The following is a 17275-nucleotide window of genomic DNA, read 5'->3' as shown; positions in this document are numbered from 1 at the left end:
CAAGTGACTTCATCTCATTACTCTTGACTCAATCAGACCCATATTTCAGAAGCGAGTATAAAATAAAATGACATGTCCAAAGAAGAGCTACAACAGCAAAAACCAAAGTTGCTGGAAAAGGTTAGCAGGTCTGGCAGCATCTGTGAAGAGAAATCAGAGTTAACATTTCAGAACCAGTGACTCTGCCTCAAAACTCCTCAGAAATGTTAACTCTAATTTCTCTTTACACAAGCTGCCAGCAACTTCTGTTTTTGTTTCTGATTTACAGCATCTATAGTTCTTTTGATTTTTATTCAGAAGATCTACAACATTGAAGAGATCAAACGAAATCCCACCCCATTGGAACCTGAATAAATTACTCAATTAGTAGGCCAAAGTAGCATTTTAACAGCGCCAAATGAGTTGCCTCTAGTTTACACGCCACTTATTTAATTGTTTGCAGTAAGGAAGATCACGCTGGTGGTCAAGATGCACACAAACACACACACACACACACACACAAACACAGAACTGCAGAATCACAGAGCTGAGAGTTAAGGTGAAGGTTGCTTTTATTAAGGAATGGAGCTCAATTGAAAACAAGGAAGTAGTGAGGCACAGGAAGTGATTGAAACACTTTTAAACAAGGTAAGCAACAACAGTTCTATGTTACATCAAAATATTTTAAACATCACCACATTTTACACTTGTTATACCAATACACAGAAACAAACAAAATGACGTATGCAAAGATGTGATGACAGCCAAGGAAAAATGTTAAAATGAATCAATGAGACACAGACATTGTTAAAATAAATTTTTATTGTAATAAAGAATGTGTGTGTTCATGACTTTACAGATAATGTAACAGAGAAAGATGCTGAAGTTCTTACCTTCTTCTGTCATTGAGTCATAATATTTTAGTTTTCCATATGCTCCAAGTTCTACAACATCACAGTAAAAGAAAGGACAAATGAGCAAAAAGCAAAAAAAGAGATTAAAAATCAGGAAGCAGCAGAATGCAATTTAAGAAGCACACACAAGTGACGTGCTCCAAAAATCAGAGGATTTAAGATCAGCGATGAATGCTAAATATGGAATTTAGAATATTGCTGCAACAGATTCATCAATATTCAAATTGGGAAAATAGATGACCATCCTCTTAAACAAAAATAATCAATAACATGTAAAATGTCACAATTTTACTAAGTGGATCATTCATAAACATTTTTAGAATGTAGAACATTATGTTTATACAATCATTTCCGAAAATATGCAAATTGGTCTTCTGCTCAATTGACATTTTCCTAAAGTATATTTTTCCAAAGGAATAATCATTTCACATTTTTTAAAAATGCACTGAACAAATGCAAGTAATTCGTGCATTTTAAAACTTTTGCAAAAGGTAAGTTCTCTTTTGGATTTATGAGATTTTTGTCTTTACAACAAAAAGAACAGCCAGAGAAAAGAATTAAGAAAAGGGAATACTTCTGAGGTTGAATGTATTCTGTAACCAGCTTTGTTTGTTACATTAAAATCCCAGAGCAATTGATGGTATTAATGAAAAAGCCAACTTTGTTAGGCAGTCTGTAGCCCTTGAATAGCATCCTCCCCTTTGTCTTTTATCACATCCTTTAATACAGTCTGTATGATAGAGTTATTTTATTCATGATTAGAATATTTAAATCTTATGAATTAAAGAGGAAAATGGTTATTTTTAAACCAGGCAAGAAAGACCTGCTGATTCTTTCAAAATTATTATAAAGGTCTAAATTAAAGTCGAATGATCTTTTTTATAAAAAAGGTTCATTACTAGAACTATTTCCATTTTATTTCTTTGATGATTGTTAGATGATGACATTATCTGCAAAAATGCATTCAAACGATCCCAGGTAGACTGATGCCTTCCTTCCTTAATCCATGTTCAAACCATCAGCTTGGTTTGATTAGCAACATTTTTGACTGAATTAGATGGTAGTGGGTTTAAGCCCCACTACTGCTTTAAGGCACAAACAACTTTTCTAAAATATATTCTTGTCTTTAAATGCATAACATATAACATGAGAGGAACACATCCTTAAAATAAGTCTGCAATGCAGCTGCAGCTTTTATTAAATGATATTTTATTTTATTCAGGAAGTTCTGTGATTTTAACTAATCACTAAGTCAATTTTACCAAGAAGCTTGGCAATTTTTTTGTAATTGTTTATAAAGAACTGAATCAATAAAACCAGATTAGATCTTGCTATAAAACTGTCACATATCTGTATGACTGTTTACTTACAATCTACATTTTAGTTTTAAATTGCATGGGAAAAAAGGAGGAAATGGAAACATTTCTACAAGAAATTTTATGCAACAATATGCATTACACTACCAATCTAATGATTGAAATAGCATTCAAACAAGAAATAGGAATTCCAACTATGACCATCAAGTAGTGAAAATCACAAGTTTAATAAAACATTCAAGAGCTGAGTGCTGATGATAGATGCCCATTATTTGGAAACTGATCAATATTCAATGGAGTGCCATGATAACTATGTAACAGTATATGCACAGGTTGCCTTTTTGCTTTTAATGGGCAAATTAATACATTGTGATGCAACATTTATCTCAATTAAAAAATCTATTGCTCAAGGGAGATGTGCTGCCATCCACCAATTGCACTCAAAGTGAGGATTGATGAATTTCATCATACATTCACACATGATGATCCATCCTTATTAATCTACAGCCTCAGCAGGTATCCCTCCTAGACTCTGCAGTGATTTGGTGCTCGCTCCAAAGGTATGCAGTCATTTGAAAGATGGTGAAGACGACATGTCCCTTTGAAAAACATTACTCTGCCTTTCTTTATACCCTGACACTGGACAAAATTATTCTAACTTTATTTTTTAAAAAAGGAACATCTTCGCCACAGCTAACTGTGGTTGAAAACTCTCCATTTCGAATAATGAAAATCCAATCTATCTGGTAACATACGTGGACTTTAGTCTTGTTTAAGAAGTAGTTAAACTTTTATTTATGAAGCAAAGTTCCAAAAATCCAAATGTAAGAGATGAAAACAAAATAATGCCTCCTTTCCTGAACAGATCACACCAATGTGATGTCTTTAATGCTGCACATTTATCAGACAAGACTCACCAACTTATTGACATACTGTTTATTGGGAACACTGTTCAAGTTAGTCATTATCAATTGGAGCAACATGCAATATCCACATATTTAACAATTAATATTAGCTTGCAAATGAAAACAGTTATTATTTAAATGAAGAAGTGACAAGACAGTTCCCTACAAAAGGTTCATGACTACAATCTTAGTGAGATAAACACTGTAAAGGTTGTTTAATGGAGTAGTGAATAGGAACATGGTTTCTACTGCAGAATATTTAATGCTGCTGAATGATAATAAATCTGTATCAAATGGGTTTTACTAAATGTTAATCATTGAACAAAAATTTTCTATAGAATTGGAGCAACTTATGTATTTGACATTTTAAGGTTAGATTCCCTACAATATGGAAACAGGCCCTTTGGCCCAATAAGTCCATACCAACCCTCCAAAGAGTAACCCACCCAGACCCGTTCCCCCACATTTACGCCTGACTAATGCACATACACTATGGGCAATTTAGCACAGCCAATTCACCTGACCCGCACATCTTTGGATTGTGGGAGGAAACCCACGCAGACACGGGGAGAACGTGCAAACTCCACACAGACAGTTGCCCGAGGCTGGAATTGAACCTGGGACCCTACTGTGAGGCAGCAATGCTAACCACTGCCACCATGCCACCCTCTCAAACTTTATTCATTCTGAGGATTAATTGCCAAGGAATACAGTCCAGGCACTAGCAAAGAGAAACCGCTCAGAGATTGGGACTATTCTCCCTCGAGGGGAGATGGCTGAGACGAGATTTGGTAGGGGTTTGCAAACTGGACAGGGGGAATCTCTTCCCATTCATAAAAGAAGAAAAGGACAAGAGGGCATAGATTTGAAGTCATGTGCAAAGGAAGCAAGGGTGATGAGAGAAAAATCTTTTTCATGTAGCACCTAGTTAGAGAATGGAGTGCACTGCTTACAAGTGGTGTGGAGCAGAGCCAGGTTCAATTGGGACATTCAAGAGCGCATTAGATAATTATTTGGATAGAAATAGTGTGTAGATATTTGGTGAAAAAAGCAGGAGATTGGCATTAGACAATAGAGCTATTGCAGACAAGATGGACTGAATGGCTTTCTCCTGCACTGTAACAATACTGTTATTCTGTGATATATTACTCTCTCATTAATTATCTATTCTTCACATGAACATCTGGCAGTCAGGCCCAAATATTTATTCACAGCCAGCTGGAGAAAGAGGTTGCTGGATTTTCAGTCAGGAATCAGAAAATAAGGATTGCCTACATATTCAGATTTTAAATGCAAGACGTATTTTGTTCATGATCATTTCCTCCTCCGTGAGATAAAATATTGACTTCAATATCAAGGGATTAGACATTATACTTCAACTAAATATGTATCTACTTTTGTTATAGATCACACTTCATACATTTAAAATGAATAAGCCACCACTTATAATGAATTTATAGTGACTTTCATGTCACATACCACTATTGTTGTCAGTTAACCAACCAATATGGTTGTTTTAGAACGTTCTTACTGCCTGTGTACAGTGAAAATGTTTCATATTTTGCCTTAAGTGGGATTTGGCAGCTTTTAGCTTGATTCTAATCCTCAGGTATTAGATTGAAAACAAAAAAAAAGCAGATGCGCAAGTGGCATGAAATTGGGATCAGTAGACCCTGCCAGCTGTTTGGGTACAAAGGATGCCATCTCAGAACAAACTGACATCCAATTGCACTGCCTGGCTTTTCTCAAAGGACAAAGAACCACCTTTTACTCAAATTTGAAGCAGATTTTATTCCATTTACAAATAAGGGACACAGGCCTATTTCTGTATCAAGGGACAGCTTTCATTTATTGCAGCAATATTGATTGCCTGGAGGAAAACAAACATAGAACAACGTAAGTATTCTTTTTGCAAAGTACAGAGCAACCTCGATGATCCGAATGACACGGGCGGGGAGTATTTTGCTCAGATAATCGAACGCTCGGATAATTGAATGCTCGGACAATACAATTTACCCAAGCATTGGAACTTTGCGATCTTGTTCAGATAATCTGAAATTCAGATAATCGATGTTTGGATAATTGAGGTGGCCCTGTACTTAGTCCACTGTTTCGGAACTCAGAGGCCCAGTTATTCCTCCATCAGATTACCCCAAACAATGAGAGGACAGGCTTGGAAAAAAAAGTGCCTTAATCTGCAAAGTCTCTTGCATTATGTCGAGGTTTCAGCCCTAAAACCCAGTTTATGAAGTAAGATTCCGTCATGTTTCTGGCACAATTATGGCAATGTAGTGGGAGGAGATCAGAGGATATGTTCAGCATCTGTGTGCTTAATGGCCCACAGTGCAGACTGAATGGTTTACCTCCCTGGAGCCTTTCAAGGTAACCAAACAGAGAGATGAGAAATGTAGGCGACTGCTAGGATTTGAAAAAGCATAGAATTTTGGATGAAAAATTTGATTCAGTCACCAAATTAGATGAGTTGGAGATGGTGAAGAGATGCCTCAGATTAGTTTATATCCACTTTAAGTGAGCTTTAAGAAATAACTTCACTATGGAACTCAAATTAACACGTGAGCAAACATGTGCCACTTGAAAACTGAGGGAAAACTCTTGATTTCCATTTTAAAATAACGAATAAGGGATCTTTTCTTTCAGGCTGCTTTTCTTCAGGGATAATGGACTTTTTGTAAGATAGTTAGATTTGGGTTTCCTGTGATGCTTCCTTGTTCTAACTAACTAAAGGAATAAGACTGGCCAGATGTTGATAGGGCAAATGGTTTGACAGAGCACAATATTCACAAGACTTTAAGATGTAGGAACAAAGTTAGGCCAGTGTGAGTGATCATTTCTGATGGCAACATTTCATTAATCCACATTGAGAGAGACCCTAGATATCTGGATCAGGTTGTGATCGATCTTCCTCCCAAGTGATGGCTGAGGCTTGGAGAAACACACTCCTCGTGCGCGATGGAAACCTAATCTGCACGGACAGGATACACAGAGTTAAAACTTCAATCTTCAGATTAGACTGGCAAATAATTTAACAATTAGAATAGGGTAAAGCATACATAAGACTGTGATTAGCAAGTCTGGTGTAGATTGTTACTGCACATACTTTCACTCGGCATGCAGCTATCAGAATTATATGCTTAACTATGTTGCATAGCTCCAAGTGTCTAGTGATTAAACATTTACAATAAAATGGTCTGGATGTAGCAAATTAGAATATTTAAGATGGTTAAATATCCAAGAACTTTGTACTTACCAATTTCCAACTTAACTGCCTCCACTTCATTGAAAGATTCAGATGAAACCAGTCTGTTGGCATAGCTTAAGCAGTGAAGGTTCTGTGAAGTGATCTTTCTTCTGCAGCATCATGTATGCAAAGAGCATGTCTTTGACACCACTAAACAGCTCCAGAAATCTTTTCCATAGAGCTTCACCCGGTAGCCCAAAGGGACTAGCATTTGTGCACGAGGATCACACCGCGTTTTGCATTTATTGCATTGGATTACATTGTATTACTCTATTTTCATATCCCTTCAGCAACCTGAAAATATGTTGTTATTTTGCATCATTAACAGACATTTTACATGATTAGCTGATTTGTTTTCATTTAAGGTGAATTATTGTCCTGATTTTTCATTAAAGCAGCACACAAGAACATGAGATTTTGATGTACTCAGTATCCCATTGAATACTTCAATCCTGCAATCACTAAAGCAGAAAACCAGGGACCTTCTACTTTACTGTGCACAAGTCAGGAGTATCCACTTCAATCCATTTTTTCATTCACATCCTCTCGCACTTCACTTATTCAAGAAAAGTTTTTTTCCCAAAATGCAAAAGTAAAATAAAACTGAATACAGCACTCGGAAATAAAATGCTGGAAATGCTCAAGTGATTAGGTGAACTCAGTGGAGGCAGAAACAGTTAACATTTCAGATCTTTTCATCCACAAATGTTGAGCATTTTTGGCAATTTTTCATTTTTATCTTGCAAAATGTAAACTGGGGATACATTTTTTAAAAAATCACCCTTGTCATTTCCCAGTATTGAATATAAGCTCCTATTAGGGTGGATAGAGACAAGTTTTTTCCCAGGGTGAAGGATTCAATAACGAGAGATCACGCTTTCAAGATGAAAGGTGGAAAGTTTAAGGGGGATACACACGGCAAGTACTTCACACAGAGGGCGGTGGGCGTTTGGAACGCATTGCCAGCAGAGGTGGTAGAGACAGGCATGGGAGATTCATTTAAGATGCGTCTGGATAAATGCATGAGTAGGTGGGGAGTCGAGGAATACAGATGCTTAGAAATTGACTGACAGGTTTAGACATTACATTTTGATCAGCTCAGGCTTGGAGGGCCGAAGGGTATGTTCCTGGGCTGTAAATTTTCTTTGTTCTTTATTGCATTTTCTTGAAAACTCATGGCATTTTAGGCACAGCTTCAATACTGTGTGTGATTAATATTAGTGTTAGCATTAATAGTCATGGCAGGACATGGATAGATTTGGATCAGTCACATATATGCACTTCAGCCAATTTTACTTTTTATGAGAGGGGTGTGAATTGAGCCACCTAATCAAAACTGTGCATTTAGTTAACGCGACACAATTGTCGCTCAAAAAATATCAACTCATAAAATGAACAAGTTTTCCCAAATTATTTCTGCATATTCTCCACCAGCTAAGAAAGTCTGCATCAAAATGTGTGAAGAATTTAGTCTTTTCCTTAATCAAAAAAAACTCAAAAAGAAACTGTTATCACCATAACTTTTCAGGTTTGGCTGCACAGAGAAAAGAAACATCATGTGAGTTTTAAATCCAGATTAAACTATTTGATACATGGCCTGGTCACCTCTCACATTGTTCTTATAATATACAGTCTTTCCCAAACTCAATTAAGAACTTTAGGAAACAGAGTTAGTTTGGGTAGATACGGTTATTTAAAACTTTTAAGTACTGAAAGTTATGTTTCATCCTGCCTCTCTGATCATCAATGTTCATTAATGCTTGTGAACCTAAGTGAAATTAATTTATCCATTCAAATTCATTTCCAGATGGGCTTCAGCTAATGGCACAACATTATTCACAATTTGTCAATAGTTGGGCAGTCTTATTTCTGAAATGGAAGAAGATACCTGGTATGGACAGTATAAATGTTGCAATGACTCAGTATATGTATTTTCCTTGGTTCTGAAAAACTCATGGCATTTTAGACACAGCTTCAATACTGCGTGTGATTAATATTAGTGTTAGCATTAATAGTCATGGCAGGACATGGATAGATTTGGATCAGTCACATATAGACTAGATCTGAAACATGAACTCTGCTTTCTCTCCACAGACACTGACAGATCTGCTGAGATTTTCCTGCAATTTCTGATTTCCATGCAGCTCTGTATTTTTTTTTGCTCTTGGATCGATGAGGACTGGTACAATGACAGCTGAGGTTACTATATGTTAGACAGGGTATAAGTGACCAGGGAGAGCAAATGAACAAAACAAATTATTTTGCCCTTCACCACCATTTTTTTTCACTGGATTATAAAAAGCACAATTACCACCACAGCTCTTCCAAAGAAATGTTTCATGTAACACTTGTGGAAAGACACATCCCAGTGCTTTTTGCAAATCTCAATTACAGATATCTGTACAAGGCATAAAGAAAGAGACAGCACCTGGAAAAGAAGCCATTATGTTGCTGATCAACTCTGAATCTATTGCTCAGTTCTGGTATTTAATCATTCAAAATGAAAATATGAAGAAAATAGCACAATTACATAGATAAATCAAACCTATAGCTAATGAGCTGGTGTTAGAAGTGTAGGCTTTGTAAATAAAGATTTATAATGAGGATCTGAATCAATGTAACATCAGTCTTCCAGTACATTTGAACTAACCAGTGCAAAATAAATACCACAAGTGACTCCCTGGAGTATTCACAAAATCATAGAATCCCTGCAGTGTGGAAGCAGGCCATTTAACCCATCCAGTCCACACCAACACTCCAAAGAACATCCCACCCAGACCCCACCCGCTTCCCCCCTTATCACCCCCACACCTCCACTCTATCCCTGTAACACTGCATTTCTCATGGCTAACCCACCCAGCCTGCACATCCCTGGACACCATAAGCTATTTAGCATGGCCAATCCACCTAACCTGTACATCTTTGGACTGTGAGAGGAAACCCACAGAGACATGGGGAGAATGCACGAACTCCACACAGACAGTTGACAGAGGGTAGAATCAACCACCCGGGTCCATGGAATTGAAAGGCAGCAGTGCTAACCACTGAGCCATGTCTTTTTCATTGGGGTCAATGTGTCTGGGAGAAATTTTCAAACTTGATTTTTTTCTTGGACAATTTCAGTCACAAGAAAACCAATTCCTATGCAGAAGAAATTAATGTTTATTTCTGCTACTTGCATTATAAATAGCCCATTTTCCACTTTACCCCATTTATGTCAATAGCAGGAAGATTCCAAAAATGTCCTGCCGCTTTGCTATGTCCATTGTGTTCTACTGTGCAAGTCATACTTCACTCTCAGCGGACTCTCAAGAATCCACTGCAATGCTCAGGAAATCCCCAGCAATTTCCTCCCAATGGCAATTTTGGGGGAAGGAAAGGCTTAGCAGTATTTAGTATGCAGTGCATGCAAGAGTTTGCTTTGTTTCAGTAAAAGGAAAGATAGCTTCATGTTATGTTGTGATAGACTGAAGATTGAATGCTTAAACCATGCAGTATAGTAAATCAAACCAAACCCATTTGTAGAGGTTCCTTATCGGATACATACAATTGCAAGTGTAAAGTTTCACATCCAAGTGTAGGGAGTTACCTTCAGCAAGTGGATCCAGAGTGTTGATCATTAGCTGAAAGATGCTGTTCCTCATGAGAGTGTTGTGCAGGGAAGCTGAGCTCCCACCTCGCTGAAGACGTGGCTTGGGCTGTAAAATAGCAAAGATAAATCAGCACCACTTCTACTGATATTCTCCTGTATCTTGAGAAGTATCACTGTAGCACATCGATCAAGTTACAAAATCCATAAAAGAAATATACTTAATAAAAGTTAATCTCAACTCCCTGTATACAGGTTTATATCAAATTTCAAAAGTCTAACAAAAACACCACCGTGCACCTTCAAAAATAATTTCCAGGCACAGAGATGACTCTTACTGCAGTTAAGCAATTACACAGTTTGTATGAAGTTAAAAATCACACAACACCAGGTTATAGTCCAACAGGTTTAATTGGAAGCACACTAGCTTTCGGAGCGACTCTCCTTCATCAGGTGATTGTGGAGCCCTCCATTATCACCTGATGAAGGAGCGTCGCTCCGAAAGCTAGTGTGCTTCCAATTAAACCTGTTGGACTATAACCTGGTGTTGTGTGATTTTTAACTTTGTACACCCCAGTCCAACACTGGCATCTCCAAATCATGACAGTTTGTATGTATTGTTTGTGCAGCAAGCAGACTCTAAACAAATATAATCTGTGTTGGAATTCAACTGATCAAAGGAGATAGCTGAGCACTTCAATCAACTATTGTATAAGACAATCTGCTTACTTTGGCTTAATATTCATTTACAGACTGATAGATCAAGCAGCAGCACTCTATGAACATATGATCCATGATTATATTGAATGGTAGAGCACGCTCAAGAGCTGAATGGTCTACTCCTGCTCCTATGTTTGTAACAGCTTTCATTTTCTTCATGACTAACCTTTCTATAACACTGACATAAAATTGTTTACTACTCTGGTAAAAACATTTTGAAAAACAAAGCAAAGCACAACTTCACTTAATATCTGCAACTCGGCAACAGTTTTTAATTCTTAACAGGGTCCTAAAACCAATCAGCTATTGGGAAAATAGTAAAGTTAGAAGAAGGGCCAAAGTTTGCAAGCAGGGTTTTATTTTTTGCAGAAAGTTGTTATCACAAGACCTTTACTTGACATTGTTTTCCTTACTCTATTTTGATTTTTGATAAAGGACAAAATGCTTGCTAAGGTGCAATCAAGGGAACTATTTTGAAGAGAATCCTGAACTCAATGTGGCGACAAAACTCAATTAATTTATCATGCTTGCATGCTTCAATGATTGTGTATGTGGGTGGGTGTGTGATAGACATTCGCTTCTAATTCACCTGCCACCCAATTCTTTTCCTAACTATAGTTTGACCACCATGTTACAAAACCAATATATTTGGAAGGAAGGTGGCTGAATAAATTGAATATTAAAGGAGCTAAAATTTTAATATAAAAAGAAGTGACTCAGGGTCACTGTTAGGAATACCATACTCTGTATTTATATTTTACTCCGTCCTGGATTTTAGCCTGTAGGACATAGTTTTTCTTAAAGTGGACTGCTGAAATGGGTAAACATTTGGCTATTTAAATATGAAGCAGAGAAGTGTGAAGTAATACATTTTGGTGTGAAGAATTGGACAAGGCAATGTAAGTTTACCTTTAGAAAAGGTAAACACGCAAATGTTTGAAAGTGGCAGGACAAATTTAGAAGACTGATTATAAAAGAAATCACAAATCTTTATAAATAAAAGCATTGTGTACAATATAAAGGGAATTATGTTACACTTCTAGAAATGCACCCAGTAGGCCTTAGCTTGTGCTCAATTCAGTGTTAAACTTTGCAAAGGCTTTTCAGAGTATGCAGAAGGGATTTACTAGAACTATACCAAGGATGAAGGACTTCAGTCCTGGGTAAAGGCTGGAGTAGCTGACATCATTTTTATTACAGCAAGGGAGGAGAAGAGGCAATTATGATGTTCAAAGTAACAAATGACTTTGATCAAATAGATAATTCATTTCAGTGACAGAAGAAATGGTCTCTTGAAGATTCGTGATTTGTTACAAACTAGAATCCTGTACCTTTAAGACCGGTGGGAATAGCCATAATAGTAATACTTAAGAGAACTGGACAAATACATGAAGGGAGATAGATACCTAATCAGCCTGTTCAGAGACCTCATTAAACAGCTTTGGCACAATGGGACTTGAACCTAGGCCTCCTGTTACAGCAGTAGGGACATTACCATTGTACCACAAGAGCCTGTCTAAACACTTATAGGAAACAGGAGTGTGGGAGTAATTGGATAGCTCCAACAAAAAGAGGTATGGTGGGCCAAATGGTCACTTTCTTTGCTTTATAATTTGATGGTGCCATCATACATTAAACACCCAATTTTTGCATTAATTAGTTTCAGTTGTATAGTCACAGCGATGAATTTTAATAAGCCTTCCCTTAACATTCAATAAAAAAATACTATTTAATGATAGAAAACTTGATAGAAAAAGGTGGTCAGTGGCATTTATAAACCTGCAGAGTAGTCCCTGTTCAACTTGGGAACTGGGCTCTCGAGCTGATTAAGGCATTTACTCATGCTGTGTCAGTCTCCAACCCCTGCTTATTCCATGCAACTGGAAATTGCACTGTTAGCTAACAGACTATCATTCTTAGTAATTACCATAAGTCAACAAACTTCACACAAGTGTATCTACATTCAGACTTTTGCAACAGAGAGGAATATTCACATAATTTGAACAATTACACCAAGTGACTTAGGGTGGACAGCTAAGACCACATTACTGGACTAGATATCACACAACATTACCAGGGGAACTAATTACAATTGCTCCTACCGTGAGCAACTTGTGATCCTTCTGGCCAGGAGTGGCTTCCTGATGATTACCCACCTTTTAAACAGCAAGACCGGGGGGGGGGGGGGGGGGTGCGGGGGAGGGGGAGTGAACAAAACAGGAAATAAATGAAAGGACATAAAAGACAAATCAGCAAAGCAATCAAAAAGTTACTAATGTCAGAACAAGAAAACGTCGCATACCATGAAAGTAAAGGGAAAGCCTTTCAAATAAATTTTAACAAAGAGATGGAAAATGCCACAGAGATAACATAACAGACAGCCCTTATATAAAGTCTTACACAAAGACCACAGGAAAAAAAAACTGAAACATAGAAGTAGTTGTCAGTTTGAGAACTTGTTTCAATCTATTAGAATTGAAGAGCCTATTTGTTCAAGCAGCACCCCATGAATATTTCCTGGAGTAAAGACCATTTTACCTAGTTTAGAGACAAATTCCACTGAAGTTATGGCTTCATTTACTGAATCCAATTTGTCACATGGACACATCAAACATCTCAAGGCATGAGCAATCTTCGTTAACTATTACTAATCCTCCATCACCCTGAGAAAGTAATACTGTCAGCTAGAGTCTTTCAGTGGTGATGTGCCCAAAGTGAGGCAGCTACACAGATTTCCCCAGCCACTTCCTTATCTTTTTGGCCTTCATTGCAATTACTTACAACAGAACTGTCTAATAGGCAGGCTCCTTCAGACAGTCTTTGAAAATCAACAACAAACTAGGATTTGTGCCACTGTAGGCTAGACTGGATGGAAGCGGCTAGCTCCTTCGTTTTTCGAAAGCAATACATCTCCACCATTCCGGAATTTACTTGTACCCACAAAAAACATCACGTTTACCGTTTTGACATTCTGGATCCAGTGTTTGCTGTCTCCAGTCACCAGAAATAAAAACACTAATGACCACTTGGAGAAAATGTTAAAGAAACAAAAAGGCACCTGATTGAACTTAAATAGCTAAAATAAGGGTTATGCCCATGAGGCACTGAACCTGCAATTTCTTAGACCAGATATTATGGACTGCAAGTATTGTCATTTGTCATGTTGATTACTGGCATCATTTTTTGCATTCACTCACAGAATGTGAGCATCATTGATAGACTAACCCTAATTACCCAGAGGGCAGTTAGAGTCAACCACATTTTTGCTGTGGGTCTGGAGTCACATGTAGGCCAGACCACGAAATAATGGCAGATTTCCTTCCCTAAAGGACATTATAGTGAACCAGATGGGATTTTCCCCAACAATCTACAATGGTTTGAAGGCCATTATTAGATCTTAATTCCAGTTTTTAAAATTGAATTCAAATTCTACTATCTGCACTGGTGAGACTCAAAACATTACCTGGGTCTTTGAGTTAATAGTCTGGGCGTTCACTGTGTTTTGCTGATAAGTTTTATAAGGGTAAATGAGGCAATTTTTATGTATTTTTTTATTTATTAAACCATTTTCCAATAGGACCTCTTTATTGTATTAAAAGCGTTGTTATTATTGTCTTCCACCATATGCTGTGTCAAATGTTTGAATCCTACCCAACTCATTCCCATTGTAAACATTAAAGCACATTCACCTCGTGATGTTTTACAAGGTAACCCCCAGGGACAGCGGAATTGACTATCATTGGGTTGTGTGCTGACTACTGCAGAGCTTTCAAGGCTATTTTTTTCTCAGACTAGACATGTTTGTATTTCAATTCTTAAACGCTGGGTTGTTAATCCAGCACCATACATAATTTACCACTATTTTCCTAATAATGCCAAAGCAAATGGGTGTCTCATTAAATTAAAACAATAGAACCTGCAGTTCAGGGTTAACATGGTGAAAGTTTATGATCCATACATCAATTCACCACATAAGCAACAGCGGCTTGTAATAATTACCTTCCATTAAAATTGTAGGCAGAAGCACTCAAAAAATGCTAATAGTTAGATGATACCATTGAAATATATGAAACTTGATTGACCTACTAAGGGTTAACTGCTAGAGTAATCTTTTTAGGAATGCCTGTGATAATACAGCAAGATTCCTCACGTCACCTTTAGACAGTAGGTTTCTACAAACAAAAACAACACTAATTGAGCTCTGTCCTAAACACATATGCCTTAGGTTGATATAAAGTTAGTAGACAGTCTGAGTTACCTTGACAATTCTGCTGCGATATGCAATCTGAACAACATTCCAGAATCAACTAAACACACTCATTATCTGGTGTGATTGTACGTTTTTCAACCAATACAACCTTCTGGGAAATTCAAATTTACGATTTAGATTCGTAGCAATGTCAGACAATGTCAGATATATCCATCTATCTCAAGATGCTCAATCACCAAAGTGAAACCTTTGCAGATTGCAAATGGGACCTTGTGAAAATTAGTTGCAAATAAAAAGATGCGAGAAATGACCCTGGTAAGAAATTGTGGAAATAATTCAATGGTTCCTTAGCTCCTTCTTCCATGGTTAGAACTTGAATTTAAATCAACAACTTTCAGACTAGCTTATTTTATATGGCAATCAGCTGTGGAATATTACTCAACAAACTAAGAAATGCAAGGCTCTGGTGGTCATTAATAGATGAAGCAATACCCTGGGTGATTTAGTGATGGACTATGTTCAGTTGAGTATAAGAGCACTTCTGGATATGAAAGACAAGAGAAATACAGGGCTCTTGGAGCACGTCAGTAGTGTCCTAACCTCTGAACCAAGAGGCTTGGGCTCAAGACCCACCTGCTCCACAGGTGTGTAATAACATCCGTGAACACACTGTTTAGCAAATATCTACAAAAATGTTGTCATAAAATCATTAATTCTTCAACAGTGACCACCACCGCAGAGCTCCTATCTACTAACAAAGCATCACCAAATAGCTGTTAAACCACTGAATCTTTTAAAAACTATTCTCCTAATAAAGCACAATTTTATCCTAGTATCCTTGTGGTGCAGTGGTAGTATCCCCACCTCTGAGAGAAAGTGAGGACTGCAGATGCTGGAGATCAGAGCTGAAAATGTGTTGCTGGAAAAGCGCAGCAGGTCAGGCAGCATCCAAGGAGTAGGAGAATCGACGTTTCGGGAATGAGCCCTTCTTCAAGAATGAGGAGAGTGTGCCAAGCAGGCTGAGATAAAAGGTAGGAAGGAGGGACTTGGGGGAGGGGCGTTGGAAATGCGATAGGTGGAAGGAGGTTAAGGTGAGGATGATAGGCCGGAGTGGGGGTGGGGGCGGAGAGGTCAGGAAGAAGATTGCGGGTTAGGAAGGTGGTGCTGAGTTCGAGGGTTGGGACTGAGACAAGGTGGGGGGAGGGGAAATGAGGAAACTGGAGAAATCTGAGTTCATCCCTTGTAGTTGGAGGGTTCCTAGGCGGAAGATGAGGCGCTCTTCCTCCAGCCGTCGTGTTGCTATGCTCTGGCGATGGAGGACCTGCATGTCCTTGGTGGAGTGGGAGGGGGAGTTGAAGTGTTGAGCCACGGGGTGGTTGGGTTGGTTCGTCCGGGTGTCCCAGAGGTGTTCTCTGAAATGTTCCGCAAGTAGGCGGCCTGTCTCCCCAACATAGAGCAGGCCACATCGGGTGCAGCGGATGCAGTAAATGATGTGTGTGGAGGTGCAGGTGAATTTGTGATGGATATGGAAGGATCTCTTGGGGCCTTGGGGAGAGGTAAGGGGGGAGGTGTGGGCGCAAGTTTTGCATTTTTTGTGGTTGCATGGGAAGGTGCCGGGAGTGGAGGTTGGGTTGGTGGGGGGTATGGACCTGACAAGGGAGTCACGGAGGGAGTGGTCTTTTCGGAACGCTGATAGGGGAGGGGAGGGAAATATATCCCTGGTGGTGGGGTCCGTTTGGAGGTGTCAGAAATGACGACGGATGATATGATGTGTATGGAGGACCAATGGGGTTCTGTCCTGGTGACGATTGGAGGGGCAGGACTCCTCACAGCTTCAAAGCCATTTTAAATGGAGACTCAATGTACAAACAACTCAGTTTTACCATTTCAATCATATTTATTTCTAGAAATCCAATTCAAACCAATACATAGGCTGCTTTCAACAGTAGCAGTGAATTTAGACATCATTTAATAAGGATACTAGCGGTCAAGATTAAATCTTGTTTGGAGAGGTTGGATATGGTGTAGAAAACTGCAAACTAAGACCAGAAACCATCAGCCCCAGTAACTTGGTTGATTCTTGCACATTATTTTGTGCATTTTCTGGCATTCCGCAACACAAATTCTGCATTTAAGCCAAAAATAGTTTCTCCCGAAAGAGTTGAAAATACAAGGTGAGGAGTCTGAGTCATATTGACCTTCACACTTGAGTGGCTAACTGGAAGAGAAGTTTACTGGTCTACTTTAGAGAGAGTAGCTTTTTATTCGTCATTTCTACCATATACAACTGATACAGTGAAAAAACGAGACAGTGTTCCTCCAGGATCGAGGATGCTACATGGACAGCAAAAACATAGAGGCTGGTCTACATTTATCCCATTAA

General features: G+C 38.3%; 1 protein-coding gene across 6 annotated transcripts in view; it reads right to left on the bottom strand.

The window, feature by feature from the left end:
• The window catches only part of slc24a2b (solute carrier family 24 member 2b), a 298506-nt gene that overhangs the window by 78118 nt on the left and 203113 nt on the right, over window positions 1-17275 (bottom strand). For 3 of the 6 annotated variants that reach the window (XM_087994583.1, XM_087994581.1, XM_087994582.1), the window contains 3 exons: window positions 12785-12838; window positions 9963-10071; window positions 873-923 (listed from right to left, as the gene is read on the bottom strand). In XM_087994583.1, coding sequence (XP_087850709.1) covers window positions 873-923; window positions 9963-10071; window positions 12785-12838 — 214 coding nt within the window. The remainder of the gene's footprint in view (window positions 1-872; window positions 924-9962; window positions 10072-12784; window positions 12839-17275) is intronic. The other 3 variants (XM_087994585.1, XM_043719046.2, XM_043719059.2) reach the window with 3 other exon arrangements.

This window comes from Chiloscyllium plagiosum, unplaced genomic scaffold (assembly GCF_037043375.1).
Source record: "Chiloscyllium plagiosum isolate Xiang-an unplaced genomic scaffold, Cpla_swu_hap1 HiC_scaffold_2, whole genome shotgun sequence".
Taxonomy (NCBI): Eukaryota; Metazoa; Chordata; class Chondrichthyes; order Orectolobiformes; family Hemiscylliidae; genus Chiloscyllium; species Chiloscyllium plagiosum.
Note: the sequence above shows the minus strand (reverse complement) of the source record. Positions and strands in the feature narration are given on the sequence as shown.